General features: G+C 41.9%; 1 protein-coding gene across 1 annotated transcript; it reads left to right on the forward strand.

Annotated features, from left to right (window-relative positions):
- The first annotated feature begins 1,093 nt into the window (after positions 1–1,093).
- gtse1 (G-2 and S-phase expressed 1) lies at positions 1,094–12,233 on the forward strand. Its single transcript, XM_048256944.1, is given in 13 exon segments — positions 1,094–1,228; positions 1,714–1,776; positions 1,902–1,959; positions 2,153–2,687; positions 2,689–2,799; positions 2,947–3,108; positions 3,409–3,544; positions 4,602–4,976; positions 5,167–5,242; positions 9,392–9,616; positions 10,887–11,193; positions 11,488–11,604; positions 11,830–12,233. Coding segments are annotated over 12 exon segments (2,220 nt in total). The 5' UTR covers positions 1,094–1,228; positions 1,714–1,754; the 3' UTR covers positions 11,926–12,233.
- Positions 12,234–19,025: the final 6,792 nt, after the last annotated feature.

Consider the following 19,025-nt stretch of genomic DNA (forward strand, 5'->3'; position numbering starts at 1 on the left):
GTTTGACAATTCATAAAGTGAAGGAATTGTTTAATTGAGTGTTCATATATCTTAAGGAAATGACCAATTCAAATTCAAATTCCTCTGTGATACTAAAACCCCACAAAGAAATCCATGCCATCGGGAAGAGAGGGTCAATACGGGACAAGTCATGTTTGTTTGATGACTTTCAAACTAGTGATTTTTCTTTTGGGAATTTGGGCAAAGCTGTCAGTCACAAAGAAAAACAAAATGGCTTCTGTACTCCTCTTACTCTAAAGATAGACACCTGAAATGAATGCGCCACAAAGATCTGATTCTGATTCAGTAAAGGTATATATAAGGTGTAAAGGTATTTGGCTGCATAAAGCCACCCTTGGATGGCCTCCGCACAGATGAATGTGTGAAACGCATGCTTTATATTTTTGTAGAAACAACAACACTATTCATATTTCTGTTCGTAAGCAGGGCCTAGTCTCTGTGAGACAGTTATGAAGCACAGGTCTCTGCACCCAAACATTAGCTCAATTGCGTTTAGACCATTGACCACTATTTTCAATTTTAGAGGGCTTTTTGTGCAAGCCCTATTTGCAACAACATTTTGTTTGATTCTCTTCAGGGGAAAGTTTCAGAAGGTCCACAAAGAAAGGAAAGGAAGACATCTATGGGTCATTTTTGTTGTCTTTTAGTAGTTTCATTTCTGTTCAAGAAATGAATGTTTATCCATCTGTTCATGGGTTGATCTTTTTTTTATTAAGTAATATTTGGTAAGTGAGTAATTCTGTTTCATGAGAAATGGAAATGGTTTTGTGATTCAGTTTACAGTTGGAAGTTGTTCAGTTGTGTATGTTTTTTGGAAATAAAATATTAATATTTAGCTCATACAAATTGCTATGTTTTCTTTATCAGAATAACTATTAGATTGATGTTAGTAGTAAGGGAAAATCGATTAGTTTTCTTCATGCTTTGTAGGCCTGTCCTGTCCTTCTCATGGTCCTTCCCTGACACAAACTAGACGTAAACGTCATGTGAACACGTGACGATCTAAAGCGGAAGAAAATAATTTTCTACCAATAAGATCTCAAGATTTGCGTCATGTGACCCTTGGGCGACAGTCACGAAATTTGAAATGTGGATTGCTGTCGATAACCTAAGAAAACAAAGTCTGCTGGATAAATTGTCGCAGCCAGTATTTGCTGCTTTTAAAAATAAATTGTGCTCCTGCCGTAGCACGTTACTAACAACCTACGTAAGTAGACCAAAGTTAGTTTGCACGACCTCTTTTCGAAACGGTTCATAAGATTGTTCAAAATGATTTCAGTTCAGTTAGGTCCTAGCTACATTTCGTACCGTGCCAGTAGCAGCTAGCTAAAGCGAGCTACCAGCTAACTTAACGTTAACTGTGTTCAGTCGTGGTGAGTCAGCTGTTACATACAACTGAGACATATCTCATATTGACCTCACTAATGTAAAAAAAAGTATTTCAAGGACCGCTACGGTAAGGTTGCATTGCATTCACAGTTGTGTGCTTGAGTTTAGATGCCTTCGGCGACTGATAGCTTGTAAGTTACCGTTAAAGTTAACATGTAGACCTAGAAGTTAGACTGAGCTAGCCTTATCGTTACTTGTTGCGTTGGTTAACTATCTGGCTACCAGTTGCGGTCTCAATAATTAAAAGAAAATGATCACACCTTCGTTGTTAAGCCAGCTGTTCATCTGTTCGGTTCATTTTAGGCTGCCTTTCTTTTCGACCTTTGGCTGTTTTCCATCGGGTTATGGCTGCGTTGGATGAGCAAGGTGGGTAACGTTAGTTATGGTGAAATTAGTTAACGTCTTTCTTTATTAGTTGAAAATGTAACCGCTGAATAAAATACACGTTTTGGAAGTATGCAGATATGTTGACTTTCACTCTTTCTTCTCAGACTTTGTGTCCGTGGCCGATGAGAAGTTTGACTTTGACATTTCACTTTCACCTGCGAGGTATTCCTTTCTATCCAATCAATAACTAATGCAGTACATAACAGTACATTTATTAGAACATTTATTAACAATGATCGTGGTAATGAAAAACGTTTTATAACCTACAAAGTTGGCAACGTGGTTGTTCTTCTGTGTATGAATACTTTTGCACATGAATCAGGTCATGGAAGAACACTTTGTTTTTCTTTTCCAGTTCTAAAGGAGAAGAGGATGAAGATGAAGTCTTTGTTGGTCCAATCCAGCACAAGGAGCGCTGCATTGCCGTTGGCGTGGAGGCGCAGCTGAAGGACAGCATCAGCAGTGGTCCATCGGTGGGGGAAGAGTCCAGCTGGAGTCCCCTCACAGTGGACAACTTTGACGAGATCAGCAAGGAGGCCCAGCTGGTGGTCAGCCACTTGGACAGCAGCCTGCATGGGTCGTCCAGATCCCAGGAGGCTCGCCTCGAGGAGGAGGCCGAATTCACTCCAGCTAGGGAGAGATTTGCAGCAGAAAGTGCTGCCAAACGGAGGCTCAGCCCCATCAAAAGGGAGACATTTTGTATTCAGGACAGTCCGCTGAAGCAGCTCCCGCCTGCCATCCAGCAGCGTCTGATGAAGGTGAAAGGGTCCGGTGCTGGGGCTGGGGCTGCAACTGGCCCTGGCAAACCTCGCCTCAGCACCTCCAGCCCCATCAGGCAGCCTGGCGTTGCAGCCCTGCCCAGGATGGCGCTCAGGAGCAAGACCGGGCTGGCAGGGCCTCGGGCTGCTGCCCAGCAGACCTACTGTCCCAGCGGCCACACAGACGCCTGTTAAAATGAGGCCTGCTCCACCAGACAAACACAAGCTGCAACCTCCAGCCAGAGTAGGAGCTCTAATGTCATCAACTATTTGATTAACTGACTGTAGTGGATATGATCATGAAGTTTGCCTGTGAACATGTATATTATATTTTATATATATATATATATATATATATATATATTATATGTTTTGTGCGTTGTTGTTCTAGGGTAACTTGGGCCCAAGACGCAGCCTGAGCTGCAGAGCGTCCACCAGAATGGGCTCCACTGAAGATCTTCTTTCAGACTCCGCTAGCGTCACCTCAGATGTCAGCGACACCTCACTCAACACCAGCCTGACTGGGAAGAGAAGTATCTGTCCGCCCTGCAAGGTACTCTATCCTTACACAATGCCAGCTTGAAGTGTTTACTTTCTTATTGATGACTTATTCATCCCAAGTGAGCATGCCATGCGTTTTCACAATCAAGCTGGGAAATCTACCATTACAAAAGGAGCCAATCATTTTTTGACAAGTAAATGTTTGGAATTGTTATCGAGTTACGTTTAAAATGCCAGTGGTTTAGATTGGTAATGAAGGCCTCCTGGATCTATAATTATGGCATCACATTAATGTGCAATTAAAACATTCTGTGTTTAGATTGACTACATGTAATGCTTCATATTCCTTCAGCCTGCACTCAGAAGACCGTCCTCAGTCAGGGCTCCTGTTGCTCAGACGCAAAGAGCGGTGGACAGAAGGAGGAACACGTCATCCTCCTCTTCCTCGGTGTCCAGCATCAACTCCAGCACCACTGCGTCTCCCAAAGGTAGCATCACTGCGTCTCCCATCATCACTGCGTCTCCCATGCCCAGAGGTAGCATCACTGCGTCTCCCATGATCAACTCCAGCACCACTGCGTCTCCCATCATCACTGCGTCTCCCATGCCCAAAGGTAGCATCATTGCGTCTCCCATGCCCAGAGGTAGCATCACTGCGTCTCCCATGCCCAAAGGTAGCATCACTGCGTCTCCCATGCCCAGAGGTAGCATCACTGCGTCTCCCATGCCCAGAGGTAGCATCACTGCGTCTCCCATGCCCAAAGGTAGCAGGCCCCCATTCATGCTGCTCCTCACCTCTATGGCTCATACCAGCAGGAAAGAATGACCTCTACCTAACGTTAGCTCTCTCTGGAATATACACTCCATGCTATGCTATGAGACAGTTGATTAGCTAATTGCGGTGAGCTAAACGCTTCCCAAATAGCATTTTTTAACCATTAATATAGTTCAAAACAGCACCAAACCTCTTCAGTAGCTTGCTCAGGGTTCCTACACATAAAACGAAGCACCGACAATGTAGTTACAGAAGACTGTTAAGAACGCTTAACAACTGTCCTCCTACCAGCTTCTCCAACCTAGTATGGCAAGGATTGGTTTTACTGTCACGTTTGGTTAATCTATTCTCCGTGCTGGGGTTGGAGGAGCTGGTAGGGGGACAGTTGGTAAGTGTTCTTAACAGTCTTCTGTAATAAACTCTGGGTTCACTAACTGCGTTGTTGGTGCTTCGTTTTATGTGTAGGGACCCTGAGCAAGCTACTGACGAGCTTTGGTGTTGTTTTGAACAAAACATCTGTATCCATCTGGAATGACCTGCATATTAGAACAGGCTTTATGAATGTGAGACAGAATCTCAAGTAATGTGCCAATAACAGGATTGGGTCTGTATGTGTGTGTTTGTGGGGCCAGCGTGGTCATTGTTGCTGCCGTGTGTGTGTGTTTCTTTTCTCAGCGTGCTGCCATGTCTGTTATTTTCTCATTGTGTGTGTGTGTGTGTGTGTGTTGTGTGTGTGTTCCTTTCTCATCGTGTGTGTGTTCCTTTCTCAGTGAAGCTGAATTCCTCACTGAACTCTAGTGGCCTCTGTGTCCCTGCTGTCCCTGCTGCTGCCGCCACCGCCGCCAAGTCCCGTCGCTCATCAGTCATGAGTCGAGCCCCAGAGCTGCCCGCAGCCGGCCGCAGGTCCATCTCCGTCCAGAGCCGGAAGCCCTCGGAACCTCTCACCCGACCTGTCAAGTCCACTCCCTGCAAGAAACCTGACCCCACCCCTGTCCCCACCCCCCGCCAGACTCCAGCACGGCGTAGCATCGCGCCCGCGTCCAGCGTCTCCAGGGCGGAGTGTGCGGTCAAAGGCAGCTCCAGACTGACTGGTCTCATCAGCGCAACGCCCACAAATCCCTCAAAAGGACCCAATCGATCAGAAGGTGACTTATTTGGGTCCTCTAAATAATGCTTCACTTTATGGAATAATATATTCTCACCGTTTGTTGAGTGAAAATGTCTATAAAACCTCGTTCACAGAATGTGCATATGGGCAAGCAGTGGTGCTGGTTACTGGGCTTGTTTGTTAGATTTATGTGTGTGGTTGTCATTGATTTCTGCTCTGTTTTGTAGTTCCAGCATTTGCATCTCCGGATGGCCCACGGATAATGAAGCCAAAACGGTTAATGTCAGCTTGCAGTATGGAAAAGTACATTTGATTTTACAGACTATTATGCATCTAACACACATACACTACATGTTCTATGGGCTTTGTAAGCAGGGTTCCCACCAACATGGGAATTTAGTGTATTCATAGAAGTTTATAACATAAGATAAGAAATACTTTATTCGTTCATTTGAAATTTGACTGTCACAGGACCACCTTCCTGTGCATGGGAACAACTAGACATAAAAAGTAAAAATAAGTAAAAGAAAAATTAACTTTTATAGTACAGCGGCTAAGCACCGGAATCGTTCAGTTTTTGCAGAAAGCATGAAACTTGGCACAGTTATACTACTACCCCTAGTGATCAAAAATTGAAATGGACCCCAACACATAGCGCCCCCTAGTGGCCGCCATCTTGAATTCAAATATGGCAACCATTCTTAATAGAATTGTTGATACAACTTCAAAATTAAACAAGATAAAAAAGTATTTTAAGTTCTAACACTCAATTGTTAGGGTCAAGGAAGCTATTGACAGGATTTCCAAACAAACTTGATGTTGGCCGTTTTGAAATCCAATATGGAGGATGCCAAATGTGAAAATATAGACCATCTCTATTGTTATTCATGATAGAAATATCATTCAAAAACAATTTAAAAGTTTGAACAGTCATTTTATCACATGACAACCTCAATAATATACAAGCCATCAAGTATAATCTGGTAAGATTCCAATATGGCCACTATGTGTAAGAAAATAAGACAATTATTCTACATCTTGGTTAATTGAGGTAACTACCTACATCATCAATACATTCTTATTCTAACTTCTTCTCTTTCTGAGCAAACCTTAACTCTTACTATACACTGCTCAAAAAAATATACACTTACACAAAATAAAACACATCAGATTTCAATGGGGAAAAAACATCATGCTGGATATCATTAGGCTGACGCATTTTTAGTCAAAGCGCCTTACAACCTGGTAAACAGTTTAATGCTTTTAAAAAATTCTCTCAACAATTCTAGAACAATTTAAAACAATTCAAAAAGGTAGAATACAATAGGGAAGAGTGCATAAGTGAGTACTGTTTTTATACAGTCAAGTCAGGTGGTAAGTTCTAGAATTAGCTAGTTGTAAGTAGTGCTACGAGAGAAGATTTTCTTTGAAGAGCTGGGTCTTCAGGAGTTTTTTGAAGATGGAGAGATGTCCCTGCTCTAGTAGGAACTGGTAGCGCGTTCTACCAACGAGGAACAACAGATGAAAAAAGTTTGGATTGACCTGAGCGTACCGGTGGCAGAGCTAGACAATGTTGTGTCAATGTCTGAAGAGCGCAACGGTTGGGGGGTAGCATATAATGCCTGTATGAGGGCATTCGAGTAGGTGGGAGCAGTAGGTTTAGCTGGGAGGACCAGCAGTTTGTTTTTTGAGAGGTTTAGCTGGAGGTGGTGTGCCTTCATCCATGAAGATATGTCTGAGAGGCAATCCGTGGTCCGTGTCGAGACCAAGGGGTCATCAGGTGGAAAGAACAGATAAAGCTATGTGTCATCTGCATAGCAGTGGTATGAGGAGCTGTGCGAATGTATAATCTGTCCCAAAGAAGTGTTGTGGATACCAAAGAGAAGGGGGCCCAGTACTGAGCCCTGGGGGACCCCTGTGGTGGGATAGTGAGGTGCGGACAGATGTCCAAGCCATGATTCGTTAAACGAGCATCCTGTGAGGTAGGGTTCAAACTGATATGGACTGGGTAATATGTTAGGAACAAAAGGATGCCACTTCGTTATTTGGGAATGAAAATGATCAATCCAGAGGACTGAATTTAAAGACCCCCCAAAAATCTAAGTGGAAAAAATGACACGGCAAGCTAGTCCATTTTGCTTGAATTTCAGCGCAGCAACTCATGATGGTACTCAGTAGTTTGTATGGCCCCGACATGCTTGATGGCATTGGGGCATGCTGCTAATGAAATGGCGGATGGTGTCCTGGGGAATTACTTAGCTCCTTGACAGTCGGTGGTGCAACCTGGCGGTGTTGGATGGACCAAATATAATGTCCCAGAGGTGTTCAATCGGATTTAAGTCAGGGGAGTGTGGGGGGGACAGTCAATGGTATCAATGCCTTCATCCTCAAGGAACTGCCTGCACATTCTCGCTACATGTGTCCAGCCTTTGTTGTGCACCAGGAGGAACCCAGGGCCCACTGCACCAATACAGGGTCAGACAATGGGTCTGAAGTTTTCATCCTGATGCCAAAGAGTAGTGAGGGTGCAGTTGTCTTGCCCCTCATGAAGTCTGACAGTGTGGTCAGAGACATTCACACCAGCGGCCTGGAGGAGGTCATTTTGTAGGGCTGTTTGTTGTTGCACAAAGGAGCAGATACTGGTCCTGCTGCCTGGGAGGTTTTTGTAGGACCCTCTACCATCCCTGCCCAGCCTCTCCTCCTGAGCAAGTGTCTACTGGAATCTCCTACATGCTCTTGAGACTGCGCTGGGAGACACAGCAATCCTTCTGGCAATGCAACGTATTGGTGTGCCATTCTGGAGGAGTTGGACTACCTGTGCAACCTTTGTAGGCTCCAGGTACTGGCTTATGCTACCAGTAGTGACACTGACCCTAGCCAAATGTGAAACTAGTGAAAAATCAGTCAAGGAGGATAAAGATGGAAAATGTATCATTTGCCACCACCTCTAAAACATTGCTGTTTTTACAGACCTATCTCCCTTCTTCCTTTCTTGTCAAAGTTTTTGGAGAAAATGGTCTTCAAGCAAGTCTTGGACTTACTATATCAGAACAACCTGCTAGACGCTATGCAGTCTGTTTTCAAGAGTCATTCTACTGAAACTGCTTTTCTGTCTGTGACCGAAGCATTGACAGTAGCTAAGTCCTCATCTAAGTTGCTAAGTCATTTGTATTCATTCTACTAGACTTATCTGCAGCCTTAGATACTGTTAACCATGACATTCTCCTTTCTACACTATATGAACTGGAATGTCTAGGAAAGCCCTTGACTGGTTTAAATCCTACCATAAAGGGCACATGACCTCACCACAGGTGTGCATCAGGGATCAGTATTAGAGCCCCTACTTTTCTCTATTTTCACACTTCCTTGGGTGTGACCGTTCGCTCCCATGAATTTGATTATCACTGCTATGCGGACGATACTCAACTTTACCTGTCTTCAGCATTTGGTGTTTCCACCAGACTTGGCTGGTTCACTGACTAGCATAAGCCCTAATGTGTCAGGAGGGAGCTAAACTCATAAGGTATTACATATTTAAATTAGCTTCATTGACAGGCATCATCATTTTATGGGATGCAATATATTAAACTACAATAAAACATAATAGACCTTTTCAAACAATCACTATAAGCCTTAAAAGAAACTTTAGCATATGCTAATTGGCCCCACCCACCTCAATTGAATTAGGCTAACAGTAGGATGTGTTGGACTGGGTTATGTACTAATTTATCTAACTATGACTGGGTGTATGTACTAATTTATCTAACTCTAGGATAGAAGACAAAATGGCTAATTTCCCAAAAGGCAGCATATGTTTTTTTTTTAAGAGACTTGACAGACGCTAGCATCCAAGGGTTTTAGCCTCCTTGCTAGCATGCCAGCCTCTAGGGGGCAAATTAGAAGGATTGAGCCCAGGCAAGTGCAGGGTTTAGTCACAGTCAAAACTTCACACATAGCCCAAACGCACCCCAGTTTTTGACTCGGTGTCAGAATGTATGGCTACTTCCTTAAAATCTAATCTAATGTCTGCCATTTTAATTATGCATGATTGTCTCATAATGTATTTCATAATGCTGAAAGATGGCTGTAGACATGTCATATTATGTGTTAAAAGCAGCATAGCATTATAAATGTAGAAAAAAGGGCATATTTTGGTGGCCATATTTGAAGTCAAGATAGGGGCCACTAGGGGGCACTATGTGTTGGGGTCCATTTCAATTTTTGATCACTAGGGGTAGTACTATACCTGTACCAAGTTTCGTGCTTTCTGCAAAAACTGAACGATTCAGGTAAAAATCTGGCCTTAGCCCCTGTACTATTACATTTCTAACTGTACTGCACCTCCTATGCCATAGCTGGCTCTCTTAAGAAGCCTGTTCAGTCTGTTAGCATCCGTCGCGCTCACGTGTGTTTGAGTAATGTACTGTAAGTAAGTGGAAACTCTGTCCTCAGTTTAGCACTGAAACCAGGACACCCTGCTGGACTCCAGACGCCCTCTGCTGACAGAGATAAGTTATTGCCTCCGTCCAAGATGAGAAGACTGTCTGCACTGCCCACCCCAAGCGGCCGCCGTGTTTCTGCTGCCCCCATACAGACGCCCAAGAGTGCTGCCCAGCCCAGATTTCTCCAGAGAACAGAGTCCTTACACGCCCCCTCCAGGAAGGCCCTTTTAAAGAGGTGGGTACCAGAGGCACCACCATTACACTGCACTTGTTCTCACAGTGTGTTGAAATGGATTGTAATGGTGCTGGTCATTAGCTGGCCACCACCACTACCTCTGTTAATAGCCTGGCTGGCATGATGCCTAGAAGAAAGCAGGGCACATAGTCTCCCTTTTCATCAAGAAGTTAAGTTAACATAGAAGTACACGTGAACACGTGTTGATTTGATAGTGTGTTGAATTGATTCTGCACGTGTGTTGATTTGATAGTGTGTTGAATTGATACTGCACATGTGTTGATTTGATAGTGTGTTGAATTGATTCTGCACGTGTGTTGATTTGATAGTGTGTTGATTTGATAGTGTGTTGAATTGATTCTGCACGTGTGTTTTTTTTAATTTTTTTTATTTGTTTTTTTTTTATTTGCAAACATCATTGACATTACAGAAAATGCAACACTACGACATGCACAAGAATACTACATACGACAAACAGATGTACATTACATAAACACATACTGTAACTTAACAAGACATCACATTGACTTGGCTTCCACAAACATAACACAACATAACATTAATAACAGAAAGGCTAAGGATGATTAGCGTCCAGGATGATTACAGATATGATTATCAGGGATGAAATTGATGACCAGAATGAAAAGGGGGGATGGGGGGCGGATGGTAGCTCTGAGAGTGTGAATGAGGTGGTGTTGGGATGGGGGTGGGGATGGGGGTGAGGGGTAGTGAGGATGTATGTGTGTGTGTGTGTGTGCATATGTATAAGGCTGGCTTGCTGTTGGGCCAGGAGGAGAGAAGCTGGAACATAGAGAGGGAGGGTTTCAGAGGACAGGAGTTGTAATTATTCTATTAAAGATAAGTATAATAATAGGAATAACTGATTGCCTGGTTGATTGCCTGACTGATTGCCAACCTGGGCACCCATTAATGGCCAATGCACGTGTGTTGATTTGATAGTGTGTTGATTTGACACTGCACATGTGTGGATTTGATAGTGTGTTGATTTGATTCTGCACGTGTGTTGATTTGATAGTGTCTTGAATTGATTCTGCACGTGTGTTGATTTGACACTGCACATGTGTGGATTTGATAGGGTGTTGATTTGATACTGCACGTGTGTTGATTTGATAGCGTGTTGATTTGACACTGCACGTGTTGTCATATGCATCAATCTAACACCGTCTGCCACTCTGCCCCATTAGCAGTCCGCATGTCATTTTATTTGTAGAGTGAGGTCACATCCCTTTGGTTTCTTACATCTCCACAGTCCATCACAAGCGGAGGAGATTCTGCTCGGCCCCCAGGATGCTATGAAGGCGGAGTCCAGTGATGACCCTGCTGGTGTGGACAGGCCAGAGCTCGGCGGCTCCCTCATCGTCTCCCTGGAGACGGACGCCGAGTCCCAGACAGCGCCACCCTCTGACCCGGCCCCAGAGGTCCCTGAGCCGGTCAACGAGCCGGTCAGCAAGCCGGTTGAGCCGCTTCTGGTGAACATTGAGCCCCAGTCAGTCCCAGAGGAGAAGACCAATGACCAGACTCAGCTGGACGTAACCCAGGGCCAGAAGATGACAGAGGTATTGCACAACTTCCCACCAACATTATTAAAGGAATTATCCGGAGTAAAATGCACTTTAGATCAATTTGATTTGATCAGAAATTGATCTAAAGTGCATTTTACTCCAGATAATTCCTTTAAGTTATTTGTGCCACTGAAAATATACGGCCCCAAATCGAAAAAAACTATAAGAGATTTCAATATATTTTTTTAGTATTTGCCATGAGTCCTTATCTTGGCATCTCGGCCTAGTTGGGCATGTCGGAGTATTGAGTTTTTCATTCTATCAGTGAAGTAAATTTATTTGGTGTAGGTCCTACTGATGGATCTGCCGGCTCCTACACTGACCCCTGATGAGAAGCTCCTCATTGACCTGTCCAACACCCCCGACCTCATCAGAACAACCTCCATCAAGGCCACTGGACATCAGGTGGGTGGGATTGACTCCTCTACACGATTCAAAAACATGTCTTGTATGGTTTCAGTGAACTCGGGCATAGACAGCCTGCCTAATTCAGGGTCTGTGCTTTCACCATAGCAGTTTGACATGTGTGGTTTGTAGGTCCCGTGTCAGTGTCCAGTACTAGTATGCCCTACTGCAGTGCCTTTCACTGTCTCTGCTGATTGATCTCACTGTCACTCCTTTCCTTTCCAGTTAATTGACCTCAGCTCACCGCTCATAAAATGGAGTCCTGATGACAAGAAGGAAAATGTGGTGAATGAAGCTCCGCTAATAGACTTGTCCTTCTAACTGGCGCATGAGGCGCGGCTGATAGACTTGTCCCTCTAACTGGCGCATGTGATACAAAGAGCTCTTAGTTGATCAAGATATTCTGGGAAAAAAGATACAGTATGAAGATGCAGTGGCTTTTAGTTTGACACCATGTGGTTCACCTTTTAATGAAAATGCAGATTACTGTACTGTCAGTGCAATATTTTACTGTGAGCAATTTCCAATATTATTGCAGGTACAGCCTTTTGATTTATTTGTCTGTGTGTCTGTTTATGTCTCTGTGCTGGTTGCCTTGATTTCTCTGAATGTGCAAATAAATGTTAAGATATCCATAAAGGCTCTATGGTCTTCGTGTTTACTGCAACAGGGATGTTCTCCATATTAGTTAGTATTCAGGTGGACACTTTTAAAAAAAAAAAAAAAAAAAAAAATAAGAAAAATAATGGAATTAAACAGGGAAACCTTTCATCTTATGTTACATTACTTGCAGGTTAAGAAAATATGAAAAAATGGTGATGAGGGTTACTGAAGAACCCAAGCAAGGCCATCTCCCAAATCTTCCTGTGACCACACTGGCATAGGGAGATCTCTTCATCCCAGGGGAAGATGGGTACCCAGTAGGGTAGCCACTAATGGAAACATTACTAATTGAATTCCTAATGTACATTATACTGGAACAGCAAAAATTGAGATGGTTCTACTGCACACTGTTTTTGACGTTTACTTGATTTTATTCAGAGCGAACAACGCGTTTTGCATACAGCATCCTCAGGTTCGCTCGGGTATGGTCTGAGCTCTCAGGTGTGTCTTAATTACCTTCTAGTCACATGACCGGTTGTTTGTAACGTCCATTTCAAATGCCAATATCCAATATTAGATAGATAGATACGTTATTGATCCTCAAGGGGAAATTCAAGAACATTCCCATAAACGGTTAAATACAATCAACAATTAACAAAGATATAGAACATGTCTGCAAAGATATACAAAATATACACAATTCTTATCAAATATATACATGTATACATAATTATCATCAAAAATAGCGTCATCAAAAGTCCAACATGAGCAAAGAGTTTTGCAGAAAAGTACATATAGATCACAGGTATCATCAATGTATCCCCAATGCCACGAATACAGCTAAACCAGTGGACAATACCCCATTGTCTATACACTCATATTTACAGAAAACAGCTTAAGTCCTGTGATTCATTCATACCAGGGGGTTCAAGAGTGGACAGTTAATTTATCCAAAAGGCCTCTCTTCTCAAGAGCTGTTTGACTATGTTACCACCTCTAGGGTTTGGTAGTATCCTCTCAATGCCAATAAACCTGAGTGAGGCAACAGAACCATGCTTTTTTTCTGTGTAATGTCTAGCAATGGCATAGTCAAGATTATTGTTTCTAATGGCTGCCTTATGTTCTGCTATTCTCAGCTTGAGATTGCGTTTGGTCTGTCCAACATACATAAGGCCACAAGGGCATATCAGTACATAAATGACATGGGTAGATAGACAATTTATAAATTCTTTGATATTGTACTTTCGTCCAGAATGTGAGTGGCTGAATGTTTTAGTGTCAAAAGTGTTGGCGCAATGGGCACATCTACCGCATCTATAATTCCCATAGACTTGCTGAGAAAGCCAGTTTGTCTGTGTGGGTTCCTGGTACATGGAACTAACCACCATGTCTCTAATATTCCTGCCTCTTTTGAAACAGAAACGAGGTTTGGAAGAAGACAAATGGTTAAGATTTGGGTCACATTCTAGGATTCTCCAGTGTTTACTTATGATCTTTTTGACTTGTCTCGAAGACGTAGAATATTCTGACAAACACAATTCTATTTTCTTGATTATGTTGTCTAGGGCGAGGATGCTCTCCTCTATCCTTCTGATTGGCCCTTTCTCGAGCTATATCAATAAGAGCCTGACTGTACCCCCTCTGTTTGAATCTTTCTCCCATCTCATTAGCCTTAACGTTGTAGTCCTCTTCCCTATTGCAGATTCCTGACACATACTCACATATACTAACATGAGAGAACCTGAGGACGCTGTATGCGAAACGCATTGTTCGCTCTGAATAAAATCAAGTAAACGTCAAAAACAGTGTGCGGTAGAACTATCTCAATTTTTGCTAATTAAGTATGTTCCTGCAATCTACCAGCACCTAACCAGGCTGTGCGTGGATCTTGGTATCATTTGGTACATTTTACTGGGTTCTCACGGCCATTGACATTTAAAACCCTATTTTCCAGGTTTGGGAGATTCATGAATTTGAGTAAATTTGTTGAAAATGCTTTTGGAAAATTCATTACAGGGTCATTCTACGAAACCGGTGCCTTTTCACTTTGACATTTTTTTAAAAAATCATGTAGGACAAGCCATATTTTAAGACATCCACACATATACACATATATGACCTGCATAAAAAAACATTTTCCCACCTCAGGCTTAAATCCCTATTAATATTTTCCTTTTTATTGTAGCCCAGGTGTCTTTTTTTTTACCACCCCGTAACGGACAAGATGCGCTCCATTTAGACATAATGCATACATTGAATTCAGAACATTTCATGTTTTCCTGTCATAAAAATGTCCTTAATTTGATATTAAAAGTTATAGGTTTGTTTTTTAATTGGAGATTTGCAGAATTTAGATTCTAATCTTCAAACTGTGAATTCCGCATGCCCATTGGTTGGTGTTTTGAACAATATTGGCTATTTTACTCCCTATTGTCAAATTAAAGTTACATGTGTAAATAGGCCCACTTCATCACACTATGATCAAACATTTATTTATGGGCTATTTCACTCACTCTCTAGTATTTTTTTTTTAAAAACACACATGTTATGGGGTGGTAAGTCATGTTACAGGGTGGTAAATCCTGTTACGGGGTGGTTAATTTTGTTTGTTTCCATAATTTAACAATAATTTGATTAGTTCTGGACATGTGTGGACTGTTAATGTCGTAATAAGGCAAGATCCAAAGTATATATACACATATTTATTGATATGAAGTTTAAAATGCAAATTTATGTCATGAGATACTGGGTACATTCAACATGGATAGATTTCAGAAGATTGAGTACATTCATTTTTGAAATATGATCATAAAATTGGGTACATTGAAAAAGATAAAGTACTCTCAGGAGGGGTGTCAAAAGCCTTCATTCTAGCCTTCGCCTACCCTGGAAATCCAGAGTTCTCGCAAGAGCACAATGCAATTGTCTCTGCGAGACACTCTGGCAATGAGCAATGATGCATGTTACTTTTTCCCCTTGCATCCCGTAGAACCAATCAAATCGTATCTGACATAGGCGGGCCAGAGGTGCGCTAAACTGATGACGACAGCGCTGCAACGTTGGAAACATTGATCGTAGTGTTATCCAATTGCGTCTAAGTCCGGAATCATTCAGAGTAAACATTGGTCTGGTGTTATCCAATTGCGTGAAGTGAGATTTTCAAATGCATGCTTGGTGCCACCCCTCGAGTTGGGCCATTACATGATTGTTCGTGGCCAGACCCTTAATCTTTCTAGATTATCAGGGTGTGGATTTTCCAGGCTAGCCTTTGCCTGCTTTCTCCTTTCAGGGCTAGTCCACACGTGCCAAACCAATCTTTTTTTTCCTACGTCTTCCCTGGAACCCGTTATCAAGAATATTTCGTCCAAACGGATCCATCTCCACACGACTCAACACGTTACTTCATATCCCAGGCCTAGAGGTGCCACTGTTTCTGTTACAGAAATTGACCAAAGCTTGCGTGCTGTAGGCTATACAAACAGACAGAATAGGCTACGACGAAAATGGCTAGTGCAAGGAAACCAGAATTGTTTGTGTGGACTGATAGTGAACTGTCAACTGTAGTCAACTGTAAAACTAATAAACTTCATTTTTACGGTTTGTGAAGGGTGCAGTCCGTCCTTTATTTTGCTAACGAGGTACAAATAATCTGCTTTACTTTCTTTGGTTGTAGGATAGTCCGCGATTCACAATAGTTTTGGCTATCACCGCAAGTGCATAGGCTACTGAACGCTAGTTCTAGGTTATTCTAAGTTCTAGGCTATTCCGTCGCCACATTTATAATATTGCTATAATACCTTTGTTAGTAACATTTAAACTTACACCGCACTTCCCTAGTAAATGGACGGGGCCTCATTCTGTTCCTTCCACTTTTTCCTTAACTTAAAGGAGAATTCCGGTGTGATATTGACCTAAAGTGTATTGAAACATGATACCGAAAGTGTGATAGCCCATCTGGGCTTGTCTCATAGCCCATCTAGAAGCGTACCAACAGCTTATCTTCGGCATCGGGCTGTTTTGTTTTACAAACGAGGCTCAATGTAATTCAGTGGAAATGCATGGATTCCAGTTGCTGCTACTGGAAGAAACTGGAATCCATGCATTTCCACTGAATTATTTTTGGAATCTGATCCCTTATCATACCTGTTCATTCTTACTCTTTGCTTTCGACTTATCGTGACTAAATTCAAGATGGCTGCAAACGTTAAACTTCATTGAAGATACTGTCTGTATAAATCGCCTTGTAAGTAAACTACCAGTGCTTTTTCAAAGTTCTCAATGTCTCGTTTTAAAGGTCAGGGCCCTCGGAAGTCTACCAATGAAGTGTGGAGATACATTGAGCCTCGTAAATGGGTGTAAAACAGTGATTTATTTGCATGGCTAGCCCGATGCCGAAGCACCACTACTGAAAAAGCTGTTGGTAGCATCGGCTAACTAGCCAGATTTTTGGAGTGCAGGGGACAAGTCGAGATGGGCTATGAGACATACGTTCACACTCGGTATCATGTTTCAATACACTTTAGGTCAATATCACACCGGAATTCTCCTTTAACAACTTCTTAACAACTTCTTCCCTCTTTCGACATCTCGTCTCCATCTTTGCCGTTCCATCTCTAGATACTGCTGCCTCCTCTCTGGATCAGCATTGCGGCGAGCACAGAATAGTCACTGTCGTTCAGCATTACTCATTGGAGCCATGATTGTCTGCAAATTATGAAAATTATCATAATTATTTACACTGACTAGGTGTGTGTGCCAAGTTGAGAGAGACAGAGAGAGAGAGAGTTCATGACTGGGTTGTCACTAGATACACAAAAAAGCTAAGTATTCTCACATTTTGAAATGCATTCATTTGCTGTGATGACCGCAGAAACCTCCGTTCTGCTTGTAGTTAGCCCTTCCCAACAAGTCCATCACAACTAGTTAATAATTATTTCTCACCACAATAGTCTCCAGTAGGCTAACACTGGCATACAATATAGTCATAAAATATTAACAGTGACCAATGCATACTGATGAACCAGCATTCAACAGATTAGCTGGTTGCTATGGACTCATTGCTAAGGGCTCACTGCAGAAAGAACAGAGGTTTCCCCCAGTCATCACAGTATGTAAAACTATATATAAATATAATTTTTATGAATTGTGTAATCTAAATGGCAATGACAACCACTCTACATTCCCCTTATCACCCCCTCTACATTCCCCTTACCACCCCATAACGATACAAAGTGTTATGGGGTGGTATGTTACGGGGTGGTAAATTTCACCTCTGAATGACTGCAGCTAGCACTGTAATTGACTAGCTAAGATAGCAAATATACCATTCAGTTTAAAATTTCCTTCACCTACATTACAGTTGAAAAAAACCCTAATTTAACAGTTTCCCTATCTATTATACGTTATGGGGTGGTAAGGTTAAGCTTAACGGACCCTATCTAACTACCAGAAAGAGCAAATAAATCATATCAAATTGTGTGTGAACTTGCCTGCTTGAGACCTTGGCTCCTGCAAGGGTTTGAGTGATGTCATCTGCTGTCTGTGATGTCACTTAAAGAAACAGTGTCTTTGTAATAGCCAGAACATGTAAGCGTTATGGGGTGGTATGTAAAACTACGGGACGGGCATAAATCATGATTTTTGTATGGGAAATCATACTTTTATTTAAAAAAAACATATAGTATACTATCAAGAGCATATTTTTAATCATGACATTAATGAAAATTTGGTTAAAAAATGAAATGTTCTAATTAATATATTAGGTGCGAATTCAATATGTGACTTTCCGGACATGGGGAAATTGGCCATGTCCTTGGTAAAGATGACTAAAAAGTGTAGGATTTATATTTACAATGACATTGAAATATGCATTATGTAATTCATAACACTTAAATTAACAGGTTTGATCCTTTGAAATACATTTTGACACATTTTTACATTGTTGAGAGCTCATGAAATGGACCGGACGCAAAAGGCACCGGTTTCGTAGAATGATCCTATATTTATTCAATATCCATGGACAATGTTTTGCTGTGAAAGGGCAAATGTTTCAGTAAATATGCCCAATCTAAATTCATATTGGGGTCCTTTTGAGTCATGTAAACGTTTTGAAACACAGTTAGACTGTTTATTTTTATTTTTACAGGTGTCATTTTGCCAGACAGCCTTTGGATTCCTTAAAGAAAAGGATTCTGTCAGAATAAGTTCCCAGGTCATTCATGGGTTAGCATGTTGTTTACTGTGGGCCTATAGCCATAGATATAGGCGGTATATAGGTGTCTGTCTATGGGTATTAACTACTATCACCACTGAAATAGTTCTGAACTAGTTTCGTGTCATGTCCACTGGTTTTAAACTCGACGTATGGGCTGAAACAGTATGCCTCAGGAGCAAATGTCACTTTTAGCAGGTTTAAAAGATGTCCACAAGAGGGAGACGTAGGCGCAGGATTGTGCAAACAGGTGCTTTTAAAAGCTCTTTCGCATTTTCTGTAGCCAGTAGTACGGTGCTGAACAACAATATTGTGCAAGCGAATACTAACTGCTTTATGAATCAATTCAGTTGTAGGTCAACTTGAATAGGCTACTTTGGCTAAATCCCGATTTGTTTCATTGAGTCACCTTTGGCCTAATCTCTACAAAATTGTTTGTGTTAACCCTTTCAATACATACATCTGCAAGAAGTTAAGGTTTAGTCGATAAGCTAACTCAAATTATTATTATTTTGGATAATATCTCATATAGGCTAGTCTACCGACCATGTACCAAAATTATAAGCTATTATTGTGTAATGAAGTGCATTATAAATTAGACTAAATT

Source organism: Alosa alosa, chromosome 11 (assembly GCF_017589495.1).
Source record: "Alosa alosa isolate M-15738 ecotype Scorff River chromosome 11, AALO_Geno_1.1, whole genome shotgun sequence".
Lineage (NCBI taxonomy): Eukaryota > Metazoa > Chordata > Actinopteri > Clupeiformes > Clupeidae > Alosa > Alosa alosa.